This window comes from Corvus cornix, chromosome 26 (assembly GCF_000738735.6).
Source record: "Corvus cornix cornix isolate S_Up_H32 chromosome 26, ASM73873v5, whole genome shotgun sequence".
Lineage (NCBI taxonomy): Eukaryota > Metazoa > Chordata > Aves > Passeriformes > Corvidae > Corvus > Corvus cornix.
In genome coordinates this window covers 1,276,519-1,301,581 of record NC_046354.1, presented here as the reverse complement: position 1 = coordinate 1,301,581, position 25,063 = coordinate 1,276,519, and the positions used below count along the sequence as shown (strand labels likewise).

The following is a 25,063-nucleotide window of genomic DNA, read 5'->3' as shown; positions in this document are numbered from 1 at the left end:
TATTTCCTTCAACTTCGTCATATATTACATTTCTTTAGGTGTGGACAAAATCATATTTTATAGGAGAGCCAGCTGATTACACCCTAGGGTTCCCCTCCTCCAGAGAATACAATTAGAAACTCTTCAACTTCCTCAAGCTCCCGAGGGTTTTTCACTTTTTTCAGAGAGATTGCACCTTTCCTTTCCTCAGGTACCGACTGGTTGGGCCACCGTCTGCAGAGTGTGTGGTGAGAAATGGGAAAGTTTCTTGGAGTGCTGTTCCATCCTGTGAGAGTAAGCAGATCTTAACTGGTTTATGGACGTCTCTTCCTCAAAGCTAAACCTACATGATGGAAATGTTCTTTCATTTCTTACCGTTTCCTTCCCCTGCAGTTATTCTCTGCCCACCACCGCCTGCAATTAAGAATGGGCATCTCCTCAGCGAGAATGAAGAGTTTGCCTTTGGCATGGCTGTAAGATACAGCTGCAACAAAGGTTTATCTCTTATTGGAGAAGCCACAATCTTCTGTAACAGTGGTAGGAACTTCCAGGGAGTCTGGAGCGGTCCAGCCCCTGAATGCAAAGGTAAATAAATGTTAAATGTGCTTTCCTGATGGGCTGCCAAATAGGAGAAGGTGGATTTGAGCCTGAAAGGATTCCCAGCAGTGGGCTGCCAGGTTGTGGTCAGAGGCAGGGCTTGGTTTACTAGATTCTTCAGCCCACAGAAAGCTCCCTCTCCCTGCCCATGCCCAGGGCTTCTGCAAATGAGAAATGAAGTGCTCAGAGGTTCTTAATGATGTCTCTGTTCTCTCGCTCCACTGGGGACTTGCCCGTGTCAAAGTGACAGTTCTGATCTAGTAGGTGACATCCTGCCCATGGCAGGGGGTTGGAACCGGAAAATCTTCCAACCCAGACCATTCTGTGATTCTCCCAGCAAGCTTCTCGCGTCGCATCTCTGGTAATAATGTAATAAATATTCTTATTGTCTTATCTTCACTTCCAGAAGTCAAATGTGAAAATCCAGAAGTGACAAATGGGAAAAAGTTATCTGGCTTCAGATCTGAGTACATGTATGGAGATCAAGTGAGCTTTGAGTGCAATCCTGGCTATTCCATGAAAGGCAGCAGCGCTGTTACCTGTGATGCAAACAGCACCTGGACACCACCTCTGCCAACCTGTGATGAAAGTGAGCACAGACAAATTTATTTCTGTGCTCCAAAGCTGCAGTTCACTGTTGTTAGTCCAGGCCTTTGGGCATCTTCTGTAACCAGCCCTGTGTTTGTCTCCCTTTAGTCCGCTGTGGCCGTCCCCCAGAATTCCCTTTTGCCTCCCCAACAACGGCAGTGGGTGAGAGCTCTGCTTTCGGGACGAAAGTGATGTATCACTGCAAGCCGGGCTTCGAGCTAGCGCCTGGAAGTTCCTCTGCTGTCACCTGTCAGAGGAACGCATCCTGGTCTGCTGCAAACCCACCATCCTGTACCCGTGAGCATCTCCACTTCATCCTGACAGTGGGAGGGGTCTGGACATGCTTGGGGTGTCCCTTTGAAATTTGGGTCATGTCCATATCCAGGTTTGAAGTAATTCCCGTGCTGTTTTCTTTTCCTCCAGGACAGCAGTGCTCTGCTCCCAGGGTAGAGCACGGGAATGTGGTCGGAAATGCCAAGACTTTCCCGTTTGAAGGAGTTGTGACATTCACCTGCAACCCTCCGTGAGTGGATCCCTGCTCAGTAGGGACCGGCTCGGGGGGCTGGGACTGGGATCACAGGCAGCACCATCCCTCCTGTGCAATTCTCCAGTGAAACCCTGTATTTTGGGCCTCAGTGTGGCAACACACGTGTGTTGGGTGACAAACAGCACTGAGCTGCTCCAGCCTGGCTCCTATGAGCGCCCTCATTCAGTGGCTTTGCTGTGGCCAGGTCCCATTTCACAGCGGGACAGTTCTGGTTAATCCCTTGCCTGTGTGCAGTGGTGGGGAGCGTGGGGAAAAACCCTGCTGGGTCATCTTCTGCAAAGTACTAAACTTCTTCTCTTTCCTTAGGTACAAATTGAAGCAGTCTTCTGCCACATGTGTGGTAGCAGGAGATGGAGTCGATTGGGATCCAGCACCTCCATACTGTAAGAGGGACAATCCCTGCACAGAGTCATTAAACAGCAGCTGGCACTGCTCTGGTGGAGCTGCCTTGCTGGTGGCCTTGGGCTGCTCCTACCTGTGCTTCTTTATCAACCAGCTGTAAAAATCAGCATTTCAATCCTAACTCAGGCTGGGAGGCCTCAGGTGCAATACTCTTGTACAATTCAGGAATCATTCTGACAAAAGAGAAAGAGCAAGGCAAGAGCAGAAATTAGGGGGAAAACCTTCACAAGAGGAAAGCTTTCTGTCTCCAGTACCAGGGAGAGATGAAGATAATCAGATGTGAGAACTGTTCACTCAGTTTGGTGTAACGCTGAAATTGGGTGTTACGAAATGTTTCTTCTGGCCTGACTGGGCACCTCAGTGATTTATTCCATGGGGAGATCCTGCAATAAATCCATCTGGCTTTTAACCTGTGGAGCTGGGCTGTGCAGGGGTCCCGTTCTGTGTGTTGCTGATGTTTTCCATGTGCACTGGCTCCAGTCTGAGACGCTGCACATTGTGTAGTTCATGAATTGCTGTGCTGGATGGGCGCAGAGTTTCATGTTTTGTCTCATTTCCTTTCCAGGTGGAGCGAACACGATCATTGTTGGTGAGTAGTGGAGAGCCAGGGGTTGGACTTGATCTTTGTGGGTCTTTCCAACTCGACATATTCTGACATTCTGGATTCCTGAGCCCCTCCCTTACCCAGCTCCTGCCTGCCTTTGTTATTGTGTCCTGTGTGTTCTGCTTGAAATCGGCTTCAAAGCTGCAGTCTGTGCTCATCTTGGTGTTGTTGGTGCTTTAAATCAGGATGTGAAAGGGAAGGGGGAGCTAAAGGGGACCAGGGAGGGAAAAGACCGAAACTTCTTCTTTGTGTCTTGTAGGAATCCTCCCCTTCCTCCTGGCAATGCTGGTTATGAACATCTAGGTGAGGGAAGGGGCGCAGTGAGAAGGCACCTGTAGACACGTTGGACTTGATCCCAGTGCTCCCAGTGCTCTGCTTTTCCCTCCTGTGAAAGTGGCCTTGAAGCAGCAACCGCCCACCCTCGGCTGGCAAAGCCCAGCCAGGAAACCCTCGCAGTGCTGTGTAGGGCTGGAATGGTTTGGAAGCTCCCTGCCACCATGCTGCCCAGAAATCAGGGCCCTTATGCCTGTGTGAAGTCACAGAGATGCCAAAGGCCTTCACGCTGCAAGAGAGGGAGCTCGAGAAATCCCTGCGCTTTGGGTGCCACACGTGTTGGGCTCCTCAGCACCACTGAGGGCACGCTGGGCCTGGGGCTGGTCAGGACTCGGGGGTCCCTGAAGTGTCCTGAGGTGGGAAGTGCAGCCCCTGCTGAAGGATCAGCAGGGAACGTCCTCCTGAGAGTGATCTGTGCTTGCTTCGATCCAAGGAGGATGCGCGAGTCCGGCCTTATCTCTGAGTACTGACAGCACGGAAAGCCACACAGTGCTCAAGGTTGGGAAAGACCTCCAGGGTCATCGAGTCCAGCCTTTGACCGAACACCACCTTGTCCAGCAGGATTTTGGGCTCTTGCTCTGCTCAGGGCAGGGCTGGGGGACGGCTCTTGCTCTGATCCCAAGTAGGTGCAGATGGACATCAAGCCAAATCCTTGATGGGATCCCCTGTCCTCTGTGGGGAACAGGACACCAACCCCACAGCTTTTGGGTACTTTGTTTTCATCCTGCCTGACCTGACCCAGTCGTGGTTGTGCTGAGGACGGCGTGTGAGCACAGAGAGAGGTGAGGGAGGAGCCATGTGGACAAAATGCCCAGGATTTGTGTGGCTGATGGAAAGGCCATGCTGAGGCATTGGGATCCTTTCCTGCTTGTAACTCAGCCTGGCTAAAGGATCACTGAATAAGCTGAAGGGGTGTCATAAACTGGAGTTAAGATTAGAAGGTTTCCTTTTTAGAAGGAAAACAACACAGTGGTGGAATTTTGACTGTTTAAGCCTGACACACTCAGAATTTTAGCTGCTGGTAAAGCAAAATGTTGAGGTTTGGGGTTTTGTGTGCTGCAGAGGTAAATCACCCATCTGGGAGCTCCTCATGATGCGCACTTGGGAACAGGAACCATCCAGAATGTGTCTACTACAGGCCTTTGGTTTCTCCATTTTCCCCAGTGCCTTCCTGCTAGCAGGAACATTCCTCTGATAAGGAGGAAACCCACAAATAACCATTTCCATCCACACGTCAGCCTTGTTCCAAACACACCCCAAAGTTCTCCCTTCCCAGCAGAGCACTGTCCTGTTCAGCTGTCACAGGGCCACTGCAGATCCTGTTTCTTCAGCCTTGCAGAACAAGCACTTGCACATTGCTGGTTATTTTTATTTCTCTCTTACCATAAGCCACGGGAGTGACTAAACGGACCAGACACAACCTAAAGCCTCACAGCTCTGGGTTGTGCTTGGCTTTGCTATTTTAATCCCAGCACATTTACTCCTACTGCATATTCTAAAGTGATTTTTTTTTTTCAAATGATTTAGCATGTGATTTGGGGATCAGCTTGGAATTATCTCCCCACAACCAAATGAAAGGAATTGTGAATGCTGTGACAGAGCTTTACAGGTGTGGTCACCAAGATTTACCATGGAGAGGGTTTATTTACTGTATTTGCAATCAATTGTACATAATTCTACTTTATAATCTGAGTGCAAACGACCCAGTGCAATTCTGAAGTGTGAATGTTGGATTTGTAAGCATTGGAAGCTCTCTGTCAATAAAAGGGATAAAAGGACTCGAGCAGTTCTTGTCTCGCTGTTTGTTTGAGGCTCAGAAAGTGTCACCTGTGTGAGGTGGGGAGCTGGAGCTGCTGGGGCTGCTCCTTCAGCACAAAGTCCTGTCTGGGGAGTTTAATTCTTCCTGCCAGTGGTGAGGGATGAGCCCAGGATCAGGTCAGGAGGATTTGGGGCCCATTTTTATGGGAGGAGGGAATGCCCCACTCTGCCCATCCCATACCTGGGCAGCTGAATTGTGCCGTGTCCCTTTAGGTGCCGCCACCTGGGGACCTGGGACAGAGCTTGGGCCACTTTTGCTAAGGGAGGACGCTCTGCACCGTGGGCACAGGGCAGCTACAGCGCCTCTGCTCACACTCGCCCCTTTTTCACCCCTCTTTCCACATCCTCCTTTACCAAAACCAGCAGCAGCAGCAGCGTGAGGCACCTGCAGCCTCCCCGGGGGTGCTGGCTGGGCCTGCGTGTGCTGGGGAGCCCGCAGGTTCCTGTCCCACAGCCCTGGGAAGTCCCTCAGCAGCGTCTCGTTCCGCACACGGGGGCAGTGGGGGGAACTGGGATGCCCATATCTGCCCCGTGCCCCCGGGAGCCGCCGTCTGTGCCGGGGATGGTGCTCGCCTTCACCCTCTGCCTGCTGGGCAGCTCCGCTCTGCTCCTCGGCACCGCGTCCGGGGCTCAAGGTAAGGCAGACCAGCAGCTCTGCTCCTCTGGGGCCTTCCTCCCACGGCCCTCCTCTACTTCATCGCTGATCCCTGTGCTTTTCCCTGCGGGGGAAAACGGAAGCCCTGCGCCGGTCCCAGGTGGAGCTCGGCATCACGGAGCCTCCGAGCTCCTCTGCTGATGACAGAGACCCTCTGGGACAGCACCAGAGCCACACGTCCGTGGCCTGGGAATGGCACCCCCAGCCCAGGCTGGGCACCCCCACCCAGCTCCCTGGCACAGCCGTGTGCTCCTGGCAGCACAAATCCCTGCACTGCTGTTGGGTCGGTCCTGGACTGCCCTGCCAATGTTTTCCTGGGCAGGATTGGGCCCTTAGGATGGGCTTCAGAGCCTGCAGAACGGCCAGGACCTCGCTGGGTGGTTGACATGAGATCCTGGACACGCAGATTTTTGGCAGCTGAGGAAGCCGCGGGGTCCCCCAGGAGCACAGGGAGGGTCCTGCAGCCCCAGGGACCCCCGCCCCAGCTGCAGCCTGCAGTGCACCCCACTGCTGCCGGGCACCAGGCTGCACGGACGCCCTCCATCACGGCAGGAACCCCCGGGAGCTGTGTCGGTAAACATTTCCTTTCCCTTCCCCAGCTGCCCGGTGCCGGTCCCCACTGGTCCCGTATGGGAGGGTGTACCCTGTCCGCTATTACTACAACAGACGGGACACCGTGACCTTCACCTGCAAGCCGGGGTACACCCTGCAGGGCCCCCGCAGCAGCACCTGCGGAGATGACTCCAAGTGGAACCCCCCTCTGCCTCAGTGCAAAAAGGGTGAGCGTCCCGGGGGTGTGAGCAGTGGCGGCCGCGGGGAAAGCTCCCTCTTCTGTCCTCTCAGATTCAGTGGGAAGGCAGAGCCGGGATGGATCTGTCCTGGCTTCCCTTCCCAACCAAAGTGCTGCCAGCGTGGCTGGCAGAGACAGAAACACGCTGGGGTGGGACATGGGGATGGCTGTGCCCTGTCTGGGGCTCCGAGAGGGATGGGGAGAAGTTAACCCCGTGGGATGGCAGGATCTGAATCCTGGCGGGATTCCTGTCACTCTGCTCCCGGGCAGATGTGGGGCATTTTCACCTTCACTGAGGAACGGGAAGTAATCACAGCTTCTCACTGCTCTTGCTGCTTCCACGTCCGTGTGGATCCCTGCCAAACCCTGTGATGTGCCCGTTGTCCTGTCGGGACTGCCATTACTGCCAGCAATTTCTTCCAGGTGCAGCTGCACCTTTAGAGAACTAAAGCCTTGATCCAGCAAATGGAACGCAGAGCAGAATTCGGGATATCACTCTGACTTTACCCAAGCTGGCCCAGCAGCACCCAAACTAGCAAAGAGCTCACCCGCAGGACTCCTCCTTTCCCTCTGCAGAGGTGACATGTCCTCGGCCACCAAGCATCGCCAATGGGCTGCACAGTGGACAGTCCTCGGACAAGTTTTCCCGGGGAGTGACCGTGTCCTACAGCTGCAAGGAGGGCTTTGAGCTGCTCGGGAATGTGACCATCACCTGCACGGACAGCGGGCTGTGGAGCCGGCCCCTGCCCCGCTGTCAAGGTGTGTGGATGCTTCACTCCCGGGATGGGCTGGCAGGAAGGGTGCTGGGTGTGCTGTAGGATCAGAGCTTATGGCAGTGAGCAGAGGGGAGGCTCTGTGTGTGCAGGCTCTGGCCCATGCAGTGAGGTTTGAAGGCTGCTGTCACTGTTCCCACAGCGATCGGCTGTCAGGTACCCGAGGTGCAGAATGGGAAGGTCTACAACGTGCAGAGCACCTACAGAGCTGGAGACACTCTCCACTTTGACTGTCTGCCTGGTTATGCCGCAGAGGACACCTACGAGGCTCGGTGCCAGCCCGGGGGCACCTGGGACCCGCCGGTGCTCGTGTGCCAGAGGGGTGAGTGTGGGTGCTGCTGGGATTTAACCCATCCGTGCAGCATCACTCTGGCTGCCTTCCCCTTGCTCCCTGTTCACTCGCTGAGCTAAATTTCCCATCTCCCTCTCGCAGTCCGGCCGTGCCCGATGCCTCCGGAGGTCGCCAATGGAAACCACAACGGCCACGGCAAAGCAGGTTTCACCATGGGGATGTCTGTAAGGTACTCCTGCAATCCCGGCTATATCCTCGTCGGAAATGCCGCTGTGTCCTGCAGAGCATCGGGGAACTGGAGCCAGCCCCGCCCTCGCTGTGAAGGTGAGTCCGGACTCTGTCCCCTCGGGACAAACTCTCAGTGTGCTCTGAGCACAGGGGACACCCTCACCATTGCCACTGCGACCTTCAGTGAGAGACTGAATTCCATTTTAATGAAATATACGGGTTTCTAATATTTAAACAATTAGCTAAGATCCATGAATCCAGAGGCAGCACCGTCCTCCCTGTGCTCCAGCCTGGCTCCAGCATGTCCATGGAGAGCTGGATGGTGACAGTGCTGGGACCAGGCACGGGCATGGGTTGGGACACAGCTTTTAGGGGGAGACCAGCTGGGTTTTTATGAATCATTTCAATACTCTCTGTTCAGAAAAATCGCAGGAGAGACAACCCAAAGGCTGCTGTCAGGATGGACCTGGCAGTACCTGCAGTTCGAGCCCTCTGTCCTCCCAAAGTCTGACATGCTGGAGGGTGGGGCTGAGCTGGCTCTCTGAAATCACCTCTCCCAAACTCTCATGAGCTTTTCCCCTCCCTCTGCAGAGGTGACATGTCCTCGGCCACCAAGCATCGCCAATGGGCTGCACAGTGGACAGTCCTCGGACAAGTTTTCCCGGGGAGTGACCGTGTCCTACAGCTGCAAGGAGGGCTTTGAGCTGCTCGGGAATGTGTCCATCACCTGCACGGACAGTGGGCTGTGGAGCCGGCCCCTGCCCCGCTGTCAAGGTGTGTGGATGCTTCACTCCCGGGATGGGCTGGCAGGAAGGGTGCTGGGTGTGCTGTAGGATCAGAGCTTACGGCAGTGAGCAGAGGGGAGGCTCTGTGTGTGCAGGCTCTGGCCCATGCAGTGAGGTTTGAAGGCTGCTGTCACTGTTCCCACAGCGATCGGCTGTCAGGTACCCGAGGTGCAGAATGGGAAGGTCTACAACGTGCAGAGCACCTACAGAGCTGGAGACACTCTCCACTTTTCCTGTGATGCCAGTTACACCACAGAGGACACCTACGAGGCTCGGTGCCAGCCCGGGGGCACCTGGGACCCGCCGGTGCTCGTGTGCCAGAGGGGTGAGTGTGGGTGCTGCTGCTGCTTCCCCAGGGCTGCCCTGCCTGGCAGGGGCTCTCTGTGGGCAGGAACAGGGCATGAGGCAGGGATTTAACCCATCTGTGCAGCATCACTCTGGCTGCCTTCCCCTTGCTCCCTGTTCTCTCGCTGAGCTGTATTTCCCATCTCCCTCTCGCAGTCCGGCCGTGCCCGATGCCTCCGGAGGTCGCCAATGGAAACCACAACGGCCAGGGCAAAGCGTTTTTTACCGCTGGAATGTCTGTAATGTACTCCTGCAATCCCGGCTATTACCTGGTCGGAAATCCCGCTGTGTCCTGCAGAGCATCGGGGAACTGGAGCCAGCCCCGCCCTCGCTGTGAAGGTGAGTCCGGGCTCTGTCCCCTCGGGACAAACTCTCAGATCCTGCAAGAGGGTTAATTCCATGTAAAGTGTATAATGGAATCAATTAATGTCAAGCCTTCCTACGGCTGGGGAGGTTTGTGTGGACATCATGCTGAGTTTGTTGTTGCAATATTAACAGCCTGTGGTTTTGTGTTTTCTTTTGCTCTGACTCCTCCTGCACACCCTCATTGCCAGTGACTGTCTGCATCAATCCAAACGTAGCCAATGGAAGGCAAATCGATGGTCACGGACTTCTCTCTGCTCCTGGGCAAACGGTGACATTTCAGTGCCACGATGGGTACAGCCTGCAGGGCAGTGCCAGGGTGTCCTGCCAGGAGGATGGCAGCTGGCAGCCCCCTGCTCCTGTGTGTGACAGACCACTGCACTACCAGAACTCCTTAAACAGGTCTCCAGGTAAATCATGATGTAGCTGCCTCAGGGTACACTGCTATTTTATGTCCCCTAACCCCATTTAAAAAATGTTGTTAAACCCTTTGAGGGGAAGATTTAAGCCTACCCTGGGAATAAGAACCTAATCCTCTGCAATCCTTTTGGAAAATATCTTGTGTTGATTAATGGCTCTATTAACCAAAATAAACATTTTTGCAAGGCAAACCAAACCCCTTTCCTCCTAACAGTGCTCTTTGTGCTCTTGTCCCCGACGTGCCTGTCCTTCCTGGTCCTCATGTCTCTTTTCTCTCTCAATAGGTGCTTGTGATGCTCCCCCAAGGTTACAGTTTGCTGAGCTAAATGCGGAGCATAGAAATGCCATTGATTTTTCTGTTGGGAAGACTGTGCAATACACTTGCCGCCCTGGATATGCTAAAGTCCCAAGAATGTCACCTACTATTACATGCCTTGAGAGCGGAGTGTGGTCAGAAGCACTAGAGTTCTGTGAAAGTGAATAACTCCTTGATTTGGTGTCCATTGTTGCAGGAGGAACAGGTCCCAGGTTCTGTCCATGCTGCCAAAACCTCAATGTTATTCTGAATATGTGACTAGTAAAGCCATGTAACTCTCTGCTATTAGAAACCCGTGTTGGGGGTAACTGGGAATGTGGGCAGGTGACTGGAGGAATAATTACATCTGTTGTACTGTGCTACAGAGAGACAGGAGCCTAAAACAAGGGTGTTTTCCTCCCCCAGGGAAAAAGTGCAGTCACCCTCGTGAGCCTATGAATGGGAAGATCATTTCCCTGGCAGATCTCCAGTTTGGGTCTACAGTGGTCTACGGCTGTGAGGAAGGGTAAGTCCTGCTTTAGAGGTGGATTAGGTAAGTGCCCCTTTTTTAACTCCTGTTCATTCACTCCCAGTAAATGGCTCTGTACCTACAGAGCACAGAAGGTGCTCACTGTTGTGTCTGTACATACAAATACTGTGAAATGGAGGAAAGAACCTCTCCTTCAGGGCCACAGCTCTGCTGCCAGCAGGGCTGATCCCACATCCCAGGTGGCTGGGAGGAGAAATAACTCCGAATGGAATGGCTTGGGATGAATGACCAATCCTTTTAACACCAGGCACAGGTTAATTGGACAGTCCAGCAGACGCTGTGAGATCGCTGGGGAGCAAGTTGCATGGAGCGGTGACGTTCCCTTCTGTCAGCGTAAGTAGCTCATGGCTCCGGGGATTTGCATGGATCTGGGAAATATTTTCCAGCAGAGACTGCCACATCTTTCCAGTCAGAGCTTTCACAGGCAATTTCTCTGCTCTGTGGGCAGGAAAATCATCAGAAGGTTTGGAAGTCATAAGAAAGCAGTCTGGGAAAAGGTACAAGATCCCAAAGCTTAACGGATTATGGAAAGCAATGTCTCAGCTGGAGCTTTTCCAGCAGTGCTTGAGTATCCTGCTGCTGACTGACACCACGAACCCATTGCAGGAGAGGAAGGGAAAACATGTTCAGCTTAGGGGTTGTTTTGTCAGACCCACAGAGACCAAGGGTCAGTCCTAAGGAGCGACAGCAGTGAATCCCCAAATCCCAAACTGTGGGCTTGCTCCTGCTCTCCAAGCACTGGTGAATGCTCAAGAGCTGCTGTGCTGCTCCTCAGCAATTCCACCTGGGTGTTTCTCTGCTGGTCAAGCAATGTGGCCGATTAGGGGACAGTTTCATACAAAGAAAGAAACATTTGCTGGTACATTCTGGGTCTTAAAACATTTCCCAGATTCTTCAGGGAGGTGTGAACCACAGGTGACACACGGACTGTGCCTGCTCCATGTCTTGGCACCAGGATTTTACACAAGTGATGCAAAACAAGTATTTGCTTTCTTATTCCTTAAGGTGTAGAAAATACAAAGCATGCAGGTGTTTCCTCCACAGAGGTTTGATTACTGCTCTGCCTTCTCCCTGCCAGGGAGGTGGGATCCTGCTGCCAACAAGGTCTTGCCTGGGAGGTCACTGTACTCCATCTTTAGAACAAGTGTTTGTGCCCCACAGACCGAGGGATTTCCAGCATTTGGTGCTGCTGTTGAATTGAGAAGCCTTGTTCTGCCCCTCTGCAGGCATCCCTTGCATGCCACCTCCGGACATCCCCAACGGGAAGCACACGGGCACGCTGCTGAGCGAGTTCCACTACGGCACCTCGGTGAAGTACACCTGCAACCCCGGCTTCCCGCTGCACGGGGAGCCCTCCATCCACTGCACCACCCGCGACGGCAAGAACGGCGTGTGGAGCGAGCCCCTGCCGGCGTGTGGAGGTGGGGCTGGGCTGCCTGTGGGTGCAGGGACCCCCAGCAATCCTCCCAGCACTGCTGCTTCATGTTGGGAAAGACTGGGAAACTCCAGCCAGCTGGAATTCTTGCCCCAGGATTTTCAGGGCCTGAGGTGCAGCTGAGGCCAGGCAGAGTAGGGGAGGCTGGAGGGTCACCCTGCTGTCCCAGGATCCCCTTTCCCCTTGGAGATGCTTGATATTGCTGGGTGCAGGCACAACATAATCTCTAGGAAAATGATTTTCAGGCTTGTGTTTTAAAACTGCAACCCTTGGTGGCTTCTCAGCTGCACAGCTCTGCCTGAGGGCCTGTTCTGAGCAGCTGCACCTCTCTTTTTTCAGTGGCGAGTTGTCCTGTCCCACAGATCCAGAATGGGAGGATCGTGGCTCCCAGGGCTGCCTACACACACAGGGACACCGTGACCTTTGAGTGTGACCGGGCTATGCCCTACGTGGCCACAGAGAGGTCCAGTGCCAACCAAACAACGCCTGGGAGCCACCTGTGCCGGTCTGCGAGCAGGGCAAGTGTCCCAACAGGGTGTTAGCCATCCCCTGCTCTCCCAAATCTGCCTCTTCTTGGCTCTTTAACACCCGGGCTGGTTCTCTCTCCTGGCAGCTGGCTGCAGAGCCCCTGCCAGGCTGGGCTTTGCCGAGCTGAAGGAGCCCTACAGGAACCAGACAGTGTTTCCCGAGGGGAGCAGGGTGGAGTACGTGTGCCGGCCGGGGTACACCCAGCTCCCGGGGATGTCACCAGCCATCACCTGCCTCAGGAACCAGGTGTGGTCTGCAGCGCTGGAGTTCTGTAAAAGTACGTCCTACAAGTGCTGGAAAAACTGCAGTGTCAGGCTGGGCTGGTTTCCCACGTTTTCCCAGCTTTGTGGGTTTTCTTGCCTGCTCTCTGTGGTGACATCCCTGGCTGGGATGTGAGCAGCAGCTTAGGGCTACCAGAGGCTGGTGTTCCCTTCCAGGGAAGCAGTGTCCCAACCCAGGGAACCCAGCGAACGGCAGAGCTGTTGTCCTGACAGATCTCTTCTTCGGGTCCAAAATTAATTACACTTGCAACAAAGGGTGAGTCTTGCTCTGCTTCAGTTCAGCTGCCAGGTGAGAGTGAAGTGGATTTTCAGCTTTACACAACCCAGTTCCCAAGTCAGAGCTCTTGGCTGCCACTTGCAAGGGTTGTAAAGAAATCTCAAGCCAAGAAATCTCACTGTTAAATTAATTAATCCTTCTGTGTGGTCCAGGTACAAGTTGGTTGGAGGCTCCCAGAGAACTTGTGAGGTCTCTGGCACAGGTGTCTCGTGGAGTGGGGATGCTCCTGTCTGCCAACGTAAGTAGGCCACCACAACAGGCCCTTGGAGATGGTTTGTGAGATAATGTGGAACTGCTTTCAAGCCAAAGGTTTTATTACAAAAGATTTCTAAAGTCACTGAATGTGTAAAATCCTTCCTTTTCATTTTGTTGTGGATGCTTCTGAAAATGTTTTCAAAGGTCTTTTACTTATTCTGGTCCAAACAGGGAGGAAACATTACTATTTTAAACTCCCTATTACTGGGTAAGTATTTCTCGGGGGGCATTCGTAGGAATGGTGTGGTCAGTCTCTCTCTGTGTCACCAATGGTTACAGGAAGGGAGGTGAGAATGGTCCCAGCACTCCAGACACGGGCAGCAAGGAAGTGACTCACAGGAGGGCACAGATTTTCCCTCCCACATGTGATTTTTTGCGTGCAAAGTTCGTTCCTGGAGAATTCGGGTCATTGTGTCACTGCTGAGGTGGCTTCCTCTCCATCAGTGCCCTTCCTGGGCAGTGTGTGTGCCCTGCAGCCCCTGGGCAGTGCTGAACGTCCCCTTGTACTCCCCACAGGCATCACCTGTGATCCCCCTCCGGCCATCCCCCACGGGACACACAACGGGAGCTCCAGGGACACCTTCTCCTTCGGGGACGTGGTCACCTACAGCTGTGCCTCGGGGCTGTCCCTGGCCGGGGACGCCTCCCTGTCCTGCAGCTCTGCGGACGGGCAGCGCGGCTCGTGGAGCGGGGCAGCGCCGCGGTGCCAAGGTACAGCTCTGGGTGTGCCCCCCGATCCCGGGCTGTCACCGGCACAAGGGACAGCCACGGCTGTGCTGGGACCTGCACCCGCCGACAGCTCACACGACTGATATTTATTCACAGCAGTTAACGTCAGTGTTCAAAGCAACTCGAAGAATTTACAATGCATTTTTTATCTTTTTCCTAGGCATAAAATGCATATTTGGGTAGTGCCTTAGTGTAACATTTTTTCCTTCTTGATGCTGATGGGGAAGTCCAATTATTACTTCAGTCTTCATTACATTTTAATTTGATGTATTACTTTTGTCAAAGCTCTAAAAGCCCAGGATGTTGGCCTCTGATTGAGAACAGAGCTAAGCAAAGGTCCTGGAGAAGTTACATATCACCTTCTCCTGACTGCTTACACTTGTCTCCCTCCTTTGCTTTCAGAAGGTTGGATTTTTGCTGTTTTCCTTGCCCTGTCCCTGTTTCTCACCCGCCTTTCCTTGTCCCTGGCAGAGGTGAGGTGCCCTGCCCCGCCGAGCATCGCCAACGGGCAGCACGGTGCCAGCCCCGGGGACAGGCACGGGCTGGGCTCGGTGGTGCTGTACACCTGCACCGAGGGGTACTCCCTGGTCGGGAACGCCTCCATCCGCTGCACGGCCGCGGGAACCTGGAGCCGGCCCCAGCCCCGCTGCCAAGGTGTGTTTGTGTGACTTCCTCTGCCTGTCCCTGGGCTCTTTCCTCCTTCCTGGCTCTTTGTTTGATCGCTGCAGATCAAATCTCCAGGGAGAGGCAGAGACCAGAGGTGCCACGGGCAGGAGGAGCCCCATGTGCCTCTCTGGGTTTCCCTTTCTGTCCCCACTGAGCTCAAACGCTCAGGAAGAGCTGAACAATGATACTTTGTGTAAGAACAAGAGTCAGTAATGTTGAAATGCCCGTGACAGTGATGGCAAGGCTCAGCAGCAGGTGCTGTCCCTGCCCAGTGTCCCTCCACAGCCAGGATGGGTTTCACATCCCCAGCTCCTCACATCCTCGTGCTCTTCCCTTCCAGCAATTGGCTGCACCCGGCCAGAGATCAAGAATGGAAAAGTGGCTGGGTTGGAGACCACCTACAGCCTGGAGGACATCGTTGTCTTCGAGTGCAACTTTGGTTATGCCTTGAAGGGCTCTCAAGAGTCTCAGTGCAAGTTTGGGGGCAAGTGGGACCCTCCTGTCCCCACCTGTGAGAAGCGTAAGTGCAGAGGAGGGGCAGGGTGGGAGCTGATTTCTGAACCCCTGTGTGGAGGTAAAGGGGCTGCTCTCAAGGACTGGAAAGGAAAAACTTGCACATATCTGTCCTTCCATCCTCATAATCCCCATTCAAACCCCGGAAGAGGCTGCCCAGGGAGGTGTGGGCATCATCTGGCACCATCCCTGGAGGGATTTAAAAGACATGTGGATGTGGCACTAGGGCACATGGGGTAGTGGTGGGCTTCTCCAACCTAAATGATTCTGTGATTCAGACCCTTGTTAAATGGAGGGCTCTTTAAGTGAATCCTCAAAATCCAAGGAGCCAGGCTGGTGCCCGATATCATTCAAAACCCCAGAAAAACCAGAGCAAGCTGTTAGGGCCACAGATGGAAACAAACCACTGTAGCTGCCTAAGTAGTGAGAAACTATCATTTTCATGTCAATAAGCTCAGAAAACATGAAAGCTGGAAGGTAAGAGAGGGTAGATGGAAATACCATTCAGTGACAGCCCTTGTAGCTCTTGGGCAGAAGTTAATGGGAAACAACAAAGTTAAAAGGCTGCCTTACCACGGGGAGTTTGTGGTACCAGCTCTTGGCTAGCTGGGACTTTTCCCCCTCCTTGCAGTGCTGCCGTGTCGTTCCCCTCCAAATATCAGAAATGGCCAGCACGACAGCAAAGGTGTGAAGGAGTTCATCCCTGGAATGTCAGTGAAGTACTACTGTGACCCGGGGTACGTCCTCACTGGGAAAACCACGGTTTCCTGTTTGCCATCGGGATCCTGGAGCATCCCTTACCCCCGGTGTGAAGGTGAGCTGTAAATGCTGTTACCCACAGTGGAAAGGGAGTCGCTGCAGTAGGTGGATGATCACTGTAGTGATCACAGTGACCACAGTGCCTCCCCTGAACTGTGACCTCGCCAACCCAAAGGGGACCCCTCAGCTCTGGCAGCTGCTTCCCCAGCCCGAGCTCTGCTGCTTTTCCCTCCCAGTGATCACCTGCACCAGCCCCAGCATCAAGGATGGAGAGGTGGCTGAAGGCCAGAGGGACGTGTACCGCCCTGGGGACAACATCACCTTCCAGTGCCACCCAGGCTTTGTGCTGAGGGGCAGCCGCAGGGCCAAGTGCCAGCCCGACAGCCGCTGGGTGCCCACGGTCCCCACCTGCCATCCAGGTGAGCCAGGTGTGACAGGCTTTGCTGTGGTACAGGTGATCCACCTCCAGGTAAAATCCCTAAAACTCTGCTCTCTGCTCCTGCCTGCAGTGCCGCTCTGCCCGCCGCCCCCCGTCATCGCCCACGCCACGCTCAGCGCCGAGCCGGGGACAAATTTCACCAGCGGCACCTCCGTGAGCTACAGCTGCCAGCCCGGCTTCTCCCTGCTCGGGGACCCCTCCATCCTCTGCACGGCCTGGGGCAACTGGAGCCTTCCCTATCCACGCTGCGCAGGTGGGGCTGGCTCAGCATCCATCCCGTGCCGGGCTCAGCATCCATCCCGTGCCGGGCTCAGCATCCATCCCGTGCCAGGCTCAGCATCCATCCCATGCCAGGCTCAGCATCCATCCCGTGCCAGGCTCAGCATCCATCCCGTGCCAGGCTCAGCATCCATCCCGTGCCGGGCTCAGCATCCATCCCGTGCCAGGCTCAGCATCCATCCAGTGCTGGGCTCAGCATCCATCCCGTGCCAGGCTCAGCATCCATCCCATGCCGGGCTCAGCATCTGTCCCGTGCCAGGCTCAGCCTGGATCAGGCAAACCTGCCAGCCTGCAGGATTGCATGGTACAGGGGGAGCCACACACAGGAGCTGTGCTCACTTTGGTGGCACTGGGAATAAGCTGGTGGCATTGCTCAAGTTTCCCAAAAGGAGGCAGGCTTGGGTGCTCTAAATACTGAAATTAAAGATTTCTGTGCTCTACAGCCCAAAGATGTGTGAAGGCACCATGCTGGCCATATTTGGGGGGGCATTGTTTTATTTAGGGTTTTTTTTAAGAGCATATAAATCGGTGCCTGTGTCCTTACATGCTGAGTGCTACTTGATGCAGACTACACAGAAGATATATTAATAACTTGGAGTTCAGCAGTGCCTATCAAAGCACCTGTTTCTCTTTAGCTGCATTTCACAGCCAAGGACATAGTTCTCATGCCCATTTTGTTTCTTGGCAGCCGGTTGTGGCACACCAACACCGATGTTATTTGCTGAGCTAAGTGAGGAATATAAAAATCAGACTGAGTTTCCTGTTGGGATGACTGTGAACTACACTTGTCGGCCTGGATACGTGCAGCAGCCACAGATATCACCAACCATCACATGTCTTGAAAACCTAACGTGGTCTGAAGCCCAGGAGTTTTGCAAACGTAAGTTTTGCAGATGCTTCTAATTTGTTTAAGTTGTTGTGCGATGAAGCCTTGTGATTTCTCCTTTACTGCTCCCTCCTCTGGAGGGTTTGGGCAGACTCCTGAAAACAGTGACTCTTCTCCTATGACACTGGGTGAAAGAAGTGTAAAATCAGCTCATCTCAACCCCTGCCATGGAAGGGACACCTTCCACCATCCCAGGCCGCTCCAAACATGTCCAGGGGCGGCACAGCCACAGCAGCTCTGGGCACCCTCACAGGGTCTCCCCACCCGCACAGAGAGGAATTACTTCCCAATCTCCCATCCAGCCCTGCCCTCTGGCACTGGGAAGCCATCCCCCTTGTCCTGTCCCTTCAGACCCTTGTCCAAAGTCCGGGATCTAAGATCTCCCCAGAGCCTTCTCCTCTCCAGCCTGAACAACCCCAACTTCCCCAGCCTGTCCCAGCATCTCGGCCTTGCCCTTTTCTCAGTTCTGTTTTGTCCTCTCTCTTTAGTGCTGCAATGCCCTTCACCTCCAAATATTGACAAAGGAAACCACGACAGCCAGGACTTGGAGGTGTTCCCCGCTGGGATGGTTGTGAACTACAGCTGTGACCCTGGCTACAGCCTGCTGGGAGCGGCATCCATCTACTGCACCGACTCTGGCAACTGGAGCCTCCCTGTCCCTCAGTGTGCAGGTACACTGCGGTTCTAAGGTTGGACTTACGGATAGCCTGGGAGTTTCTGCCTGTAGGACTCATCCTCACCCTTCCCAAAATTCTGAATCCTTCACCCTCCCCTTTTTTTCCCCATTTTGCACATAAATTTATATCTGTACATACCCAAAATGCATTTTAAAACAACTTTTGTCGTTGACACCCCCATTTCTCCCTATGTTTTCTCCCCGATAGGTGGCTGTGGTGCACCTCCAAACCTCACCTTTGCTGAGCTAGCCAAGGAATACAAAACTCAGCTGAAATTTGCTGTTGGAGACACTGTGCGCTACAGCTGCCGGCCGGGACACTCGAGACGCCACAGAATGCCCCAAACTCTGACTTGCCTCCAAAACCACACGTGGTCTGAAGCCCCAGAGTTCTGTACAAGTGAATAGCTCCATCAGTTTGGTGTTGCTTGTTGGAAATTGTCTATTTTGTGGGTTTCTTAGAGCAATTTTTGAAGAACAGATTTGTACATGGCTTTACTTGTCACATGGTCTGGGCCGCTTTGGGCCTTTTCAAAATCACAGCTTTATTGGTGTCAGAGCATGGACAGAACCTTAAGATACCTTCTCATAGTGTGTTACACAACTGCAAGGGAGGAGTTTAAACTCAGCCTTGTTCTTTCCCAGGGAAGCAATGTAAATATCCAGAAACCCCCAAGAACGGCAGAGTTGTTGTTCTGACTGATCTCCTTTTTGGGTCAACCGTGAGCCACACGTGTGAGGAAGGGTGAGTCGCACGCTGCCTTTGCTGACTCCGTGTCTGAGTTTGGTGCTGGGTAAAGGATCAGAGCCTGCTCCTCTGCACATCTGTTCTTCCACAGCAGACCAGAATTGGAATTTTGGTTCTAATTTCGCCACAGTTGCCTGCTCCAGAGAGGGAGAACTGTCTCATTTTTCCCTCATGTGCTCAATAGATTAATTTGCAAACCAGTTTCAGTTTTCCTTCTCAGAGGGCCTCGAGCAGGAGCTGGGAGTGGGAGCAAGCCCGTGCTGCAAGGAGGCTCCAGCCTTTGGAAATCAGTTGGGTCCTGATTTAGCACCTGACCAACCTAACCCAGCGTTTTTGGGACCAGTGTTGCTCCTCCTGGATCTGGGAAGAAGGAACTTGGTGTCCTTCATTCCCATGTGTCAAACCAGCAGAGGGACCTTGGTGATCAGCTGGAATCAGGAGGCTGCAGAAAGAATCCTCTGGGGAGTGCAAAATCCAAGCTGAAGGACTTGGTATGAGCTGATATTTCTCTCTCTGTGCCTCCAGGTACAGACTGGTTGGACAGTCCCACAGGAGATGTGAGGTTTCGGGACGAGATGTTGCATGGACTGGTTCGCCTCCCACCTGTCAGAGTAAGTAGGTCACCACTAGATTGGGGCCAGAATTCCCAAATTAAGTCCTTGAAATGAAAAAGCATTTCCTTTAAATAAATAGAACTAGAGGAATAATACTATTAAAGTATAATACTCCTCTGGGACAGTTTTTTTTATGCTTGCATGTTTGGTTTCTTCTAAAAATCTTCCAGATGTAAGCTTTTGATCTGTCACAGCAATGCAGACTGGAGAGCTGTGACATGCCTGCAGGGACTTGTCCCTTTTGTTTCACAAGCATACATAAGAAATCAAGGAAGAAAAGTGTTTTGTAGTAGAAGAGAGGGATTTTGAGTAAGATTGAAGTGGAATCTTCCAAATCCTGTACTGTTACCCAAAGCACAGGGATGTTTTGCAGGGGTTGATCATTGCAATTAGTCTTTCCTTCAGATGGAATTGCTTTGGAAAGCACGAGGTTGGGACAGTAAAGCATTCGTGAGAATGACAGTACTGACAGATTTCTACCCCATTTCATGTATTTATTAGACTGTATTTGTACCATTCTGTTTATAGGCACAAAACTATGTTTATATAAATAACACTGTGGTACCCTTACAGCACCTAAAAGAACTAAAACCCCTCAGTTCTTGAAATTCTTTTCTGAGCTTCTAAGTAGTACCAGTGAAACTCCTCTGAGCACACTGAGAATGGACTTTAGGATGTGTTAACTACAACATCACAAGGCTTTGCATCCCTAAATAGCAATTTCTCTTTCAGGGGTGGTGTGCCCAGTCCCACAGATCCACAACGGGAGAGTGATTGGCCCTAAGTCCCGCTACACCTACAAGGACTCTGTCACCTTTAAGTGCCGCAGGGGCTTCACCTTGCGGGGCCACTCCACCTCCCAGTGCCGAGGGGACAGGAGGTGGCACCCACCCGTACCTGTCTGTGAGAAGGGTAAGAATCAGCACTTGGGCTTGTCAGGATTGCACATTCCTCCTGGTTCCTCCTGCCCACTCACCAAAGCCAAAGTTGCTTTTATTTTTCCCGTTTGCCCCAACTACTTTAATGAGAAAGCAGAAATTTTTCCTTTCATTTATGCCTCTCTTCACATGCAGGAGATGAGCCAGGGCTTGGGTAATGCTGTAAGTATTGGCACGATTTGCACTTTCTCACACTGCTAGTTGCAATCCATAATCCACATTCTCTTCATTCCCTGGAAGTGAGGAATTTGGTAGCTTCAGCACACTGACAATCAGAGAGGAGTGAATTTTTTCCTGGAAACATAACATCAGGATGATGGGGAATGAAGGTCAATTTGTGCATTTTATTTGCTCAATCACATTTTTAAACTCTTAATGCTGCATCTAGATGGAGTGGCAGAACGTTATCACCATCCTGATACCACAACAAAGCCAGGTAGGTCTCTCACCTGAAGAGGCGAGATTTGATTTACTAATCTCTAACTCCGTCTCCCAACCTGTCCTGCGTTTCTGAGGGAACTTTGCAGAGCGCTGGGCAGGGCTGTTGGAGTCAGCGCTGTGGGAGAGAGCATTCAGCCTTCCCTGCAAGATTTCCCTCTTGCCCCTCTGAGCTCTGTTTTGACCTGCACATCTCTGTTTTCAGTGCTGCACTGCTCCAAGCCTGCAGACATCACCCACGGGTCTTTCCGTGGCCCAGCAAAAGCAGTTTTTACTCCAGGAACATCTGTAAACTACATCTGTGAGCATGGCTTCTCTCTCCTGGGGACAGCATCCATTTATTGCACACCATCTGGAGCCTGGAGCCATCCCCCTCCGGTCTGCCAAGGTGTGTGTGGCTGCAGAGAGCTAAGAACAAAGGACATTTAACAAGTCTTGCCTTAGGGGAAGGTTTGTAGAAGGTCTAAATCTGGGTACAGAATGTGTGACAAGAACAAGCTCAAGTTTTTAGCCTTTCCAAGGCCTGCTAGAGTTACAGGGGTCTGAGTTGCTGAGTCCAGGGGAAGAAAATCAAAGGGAACAGTCAAGGCTGCAGAGGGACAATGTCCCAGTCACTCCTTCAGCATCCTGTTGTTTGTCTCTCCCTGACTTTCCAGTTGTGAAATGTCTGCAGCCTCCAAACATCAGCAATGGGAGGCTCAAAGGCAACACCTCTGACACCTTTCCCTATGGAGCCGCTGTATCCTACAGCTGCGATCCTGGTTATTCGCTGGTTGGGAATGCTTTCATCAACTGCACGGTGTCGGGAGCCTGGAGCCAGCCCCTCCCTCAGTGCAAAGGTGAGTCTGTGCTTCCTTTGTTGTTTGGAATCTCACGTGGGATTGAGGCACTTCTGCAGCCACAAAGAAAGGAATTATCCTGCGGAATAAGAATTCATTCCTGGCTACACTCGGAACTCAAGAGCAATGTCCTAAATAACCCACAGCTGTGTTTCACGTATTTTGTGTTTCCTCTAAATGTCCTCCTTCTATTGCTTCCAATTTCAGAGATCAGATGTGAATTCCCGGATATCCAAGGTGTTAAAAGAGCCATTAAAGGAAATACTTATCGCTCTGGGACTAACATTACTCTTGAATGTGAAGATGGTTACATGCTGGAAGGCATCAGTCACACCCAGTGCCAAGAGGATTTCAGCTGGGACCCTCCCGTGCCAGCCTGTAAACTGAGTGAGTGGAACTGGAACGAAGCAAAGATCAAACAGAAACATGTAAATGCATTTTAAACATGCAAATACCTGTCTGCGTTTAAAAAGAAGTGTATAAAGGTGTGGTTTTAAGAAATCTGGTGTTGTGGGTCTTAGCAGGGTCTCTTGTGAGACCCTGGCACAGGGAAGCTGTGGCTGCCCCTGGATCCCTGGTAGTGTCCAAGGCCAGGTTGGACAGGGCTTGGAGCAGCCTGGGATAGTGGAAAGTGTCCCTGCCCATGGCAGTGGACTGGAACTGGATGAGCTTTAAACTCCCTTCAACCCAAACCATTCCATGATTCTAAAAAGTTTGTCGGTAAAGCAATTAGGGACAGTTGAGAAATGCTGTATTTTGGTAGAACAATCTTCTGATTTTTCTGTTTTTCCTTCCCTCCAGCATCCCCCAAGTCTGGGTCAGTGGGCCTAGGTAAGCAGCTTACAAACATTTTGCATTTGAGGTCAGTGGCTCAGGGGCACAGGCTCCCTCTGCTTACCTGGCACACACACCCTGTTGTGTATTTCGGGTGCTTTACACACACGGTGAAAATAACCCGGGCTCTTCTCCCTCAGGAGTGGCAGCCGCGGCAGTTGTGCTGCTCCTGGGGGCAGGCGTTGTCTGGAAAATCATTTCCAAGCAGAAGGAAGGGTAAGGCTGGTTTGTTCCTATCATTTGCTGCCAAGTCCCAAGCTTTGTACACTTGATAACACTTGAAATATTTGCCTCAGTGTGCTTAGGCCTTATTAATTTTTTACCTTCAGCTTAGGCTCGCAAATGATAGAATTGGGAATCCATGGCGTGGTTATGTCATTTTATGTCAAGCTTTTCTTTCCTAAAGGAAACCAACGTGAGTGTTCTTTTACAAAGCAACTCACTGTTCTCTTATTTTTCACGTAGCTATTATCGTACGTATGAAAACTATAATTGCAGAACCCCCCTGAACCCAGCAACTGAACAGAAAGGCTCATGTCTCCCATAGGAGGTATGGATTTCTATTCCTCTACATAAAATATCAGTTACAGCTGCAATAACTGCATTGTCACTTGTTTACATTGCTGACTACATTGTCTCCTTCAGTCATTATTTTCCTAATACAGTCGTTCAAGTAGAAACCTCTTTCCCCTCCATCTTCTGATAGAATAATTTCTTTTGCTGAATAAAAGACGTTTTAAACATATTGGGGCTTTAAAACATCCTATTTCTTTCTGACACCACCCTCAATGCGTGGCTTTCCTTTTCCATAATCTGGATGGAAGGTGTGCACAGGTCAGACTTCCAGACCAGCCCTTGCTGCTGACATAAAGCTGCTTTTAATTTGCACAGATGATGAAAAAACGGAAAAAGCTGTAGTAGAGTCAGAAAAGGACACTGAACTTGGTTTGGGGGGTTTTTTATTGCTTTCACATTTACTACAATGGTATTTTTACTTACAGGTGAATCTACTTTCTGTGGTGGATCTGTTGCAGCCAACGGTGTTGGCAGCACTTTGCCTACAAAGAGGCATGTGCAAACAATAGCTCTTTTGGGTTTTTTCCGTGATTTCTTTGAAACAAAGCATTTCCCAGAAATCCCCTCCTCCCTCTCTGGGCGGTGATGGAATCTCTACACAACAGGAAAGCTCTGATGATAACACCAGGATATAATCTCTTTCCTAGGCTGGGTGTCTGTGCTGCTGCTAACCGGGCCCTGGGCTCCTTCCCTGCAGCGAGGAAGTGCTGCTCACGTGGAGACTGGAATTCTTTGGCCAAAAAAAGGGCATTTTACTGTAAATCTTTAACGCTCTTCTGCTCCCAGTAGTTTCTGTAAGGATCTAATGAGGCTCAGACTGCACACTGTGCAGATGCTGCCTCAGAGGGAATTCTGTGCACTGCTCCTGATGAAGAATATTTCCTTTATTCCCAAAAAACTGGATAACCAAGTGGATAACCCCAAGCTGTGGTAGGGAGAAACCATGTGTAATGTACTGACCATAACCCCCTCTCCCTGTCTCCCTGTGCCCACCAAAACAGGGGTGGAAGTCACCATGTGTTAATTAATATCTTAATTACAGCTGTATTTACACCTTTATTTCCTTCCAGAAATGCTTATGTGCAGTGTTCCTTTACCAATGCTTAACCTAATAAAAGCTGATGATGACAATTCTGTGTCTTCTAGGTCTATCTAGAACTTTAAGTAATTTCTGCTGTTCTGTTAAATTTTGTGGCTGTTCTATTTTAATGCTGCTCCGCCACACACGGGCTTGAACTTCCAAAGGCAAGCAGCCCTGCACAGGGGTGTCCATCCTGAGCTGGCTGTTATTTTTAATTAATCACTGTAGGTGTTCAGATCTTGGCAGCTGCACAACTAAGTACACTTTGATTTTTTCCCCTCTTTCCTTGAGCTGCCCAGGAAAGGGTTTGATCTTCTCACACCCGGGGCTGTAATGCACTGAGGGTGTTCTAGAAGGTGGAATATGCCCACATATTCAAGATTACTTTAAGTCAGGGCGTTTTTTGGCGGAAGATCTTTTTGTACCTAAAATCCTAATCCATAAAAAAAGGAGATGTAATGATTGGAACAGGCAGGAGCATCCCTTAGCCAAGGACATCCCCGAGTGAACACGTTTTGAGGATGAAGTAAATCAAGGTGCTGATACGTGTCTAGGTGTACACCGCTAATTTGGCAAGATGATCTGGGTCCGTGTATCCTACAGCTGGACTAGGTTCATTATCCTGCTAAAAACCACACTTTCGGGTCAAACATATCCTGCTAAAAACCACACTTTCGGGTCAAACACAGCCTTCCCCGAGCATGCGTGGACCTGAGCCGGGATTGCGCCATTGGTGTGCAAATTAACTCATCATAACAGCGCGGCTGTGCTCAGAAACCGACCTAACCCTGCACTCCTGCGTGCAGTAACGGCACCGAGAGCCGGGGCTGCGGAACGTGGACGAGCACCGGAGCAAATGTCCGAGCTGCGTCCGAGCTGTGTCCGAGCCGTGCCCCGGCCCTGCCCCG

At 51.9% G+C, this 25,063-nt stretch overlaps 1 protein-coding gene across 1 annotated transcript in view; it reads left to right on the top strand.

Moving 5' to 3' along the window:
* LOC104692504 overlaps positions 1-24,205 on the top strand; it is a 59,478-nt gene extending 35,273 nt beyond the window's left edge. The window contains 45 exon segments of the mRNA XM_039565552.1: positions 191-273; positions 373-564; positions 983-1,165; positions 1,273-1,461; positions 1,588-1,687; positions 2,018-2,094; positions 2,679-2,702; positions 5,369-5,503; positions 6,123-6,302; positions 6,890-7,072; positions 7,229-7,408; positions 7,520-7,702; positions 8,198-8,380; positions 8,537-8,716; positions 8,893-9,075; positions 9,291-9,509; positions 9,804-9,995; positions 10,241-10,340; positions 10,612-10,697; positions 11,591-11,785; positions 12,139-12,228; positions 12,231-12,317; positions 12,413-12,604; positions 12,765-12,864; positions 13,038-13,123; positions 13,657-13,851; positions 14,341-14,523; positions 14,876-15,055; positions 15,680-15,862; positions 16,044-16,226; positions 16,317-16,499; positions 17,214-17,405; positions 17,900-18,082; positions 18,296-18,487; positions 18,733-18,832; positions 19,361-19,446; positions 20,182-20,361; positions 20,776-20,823; positions 21,031-21,213; positions 21,482-21,664; positions 21,872-22,051; positions 22,466-22,495; positions 22,639-22,714; positions 22,964-23,048; positions 23,722-24,205. Coding sequence (XP_039421486.1) covers positions 191-273; positions 373-564; positions 983-1,165; positions 1,273-1,461; positions 1,588-1,687; positions 2,018-2,094; positions 2,679-2,702; positions 5,369-5,503; positions 6,123-6,302; positions 6,890-7,072; positions 7,229-7,408; positions 7,520-7,702; positions 8,198-8,380; positions 8,537-8,716; positions 8,893-9,075; positions 9,291-9,509; positions 9,804-9,995; positions 10,241-10,340; positions 10,612-10,697; positions 11,591-11,785; positions 12,139-12,228; positions 12,231-12,317; positions 12,413-12,604; positions 12,765-12,864; positions 13,038-13,123; positions 13,657-13,851; positions 14,341-14,523; positions 14,876-15,055; positions 15,680-15,862; positions 16,044-16,226; positions 16,317-16,499; positions 17,214-17,405; positions 17,900-18,082; positions 18,296-18,487; positions 18,733-18,832; positions 19,361-19,446; positions 20,182-20,361; positions 20,776-20,823; positions 21,031-21,213; positions 21,482-21,664; positions 21,872-22,051; positions 22,466-22,495; positions 22,639-22,714; positions 22,964-23,045 — 6,424 coding nt within the window. The 3' untranslated portion in view covers positions 23,046-23,048; positions 23,722-24,205.
* Positions 24,206-25,063: the final 858 nt, after the last annotated feature.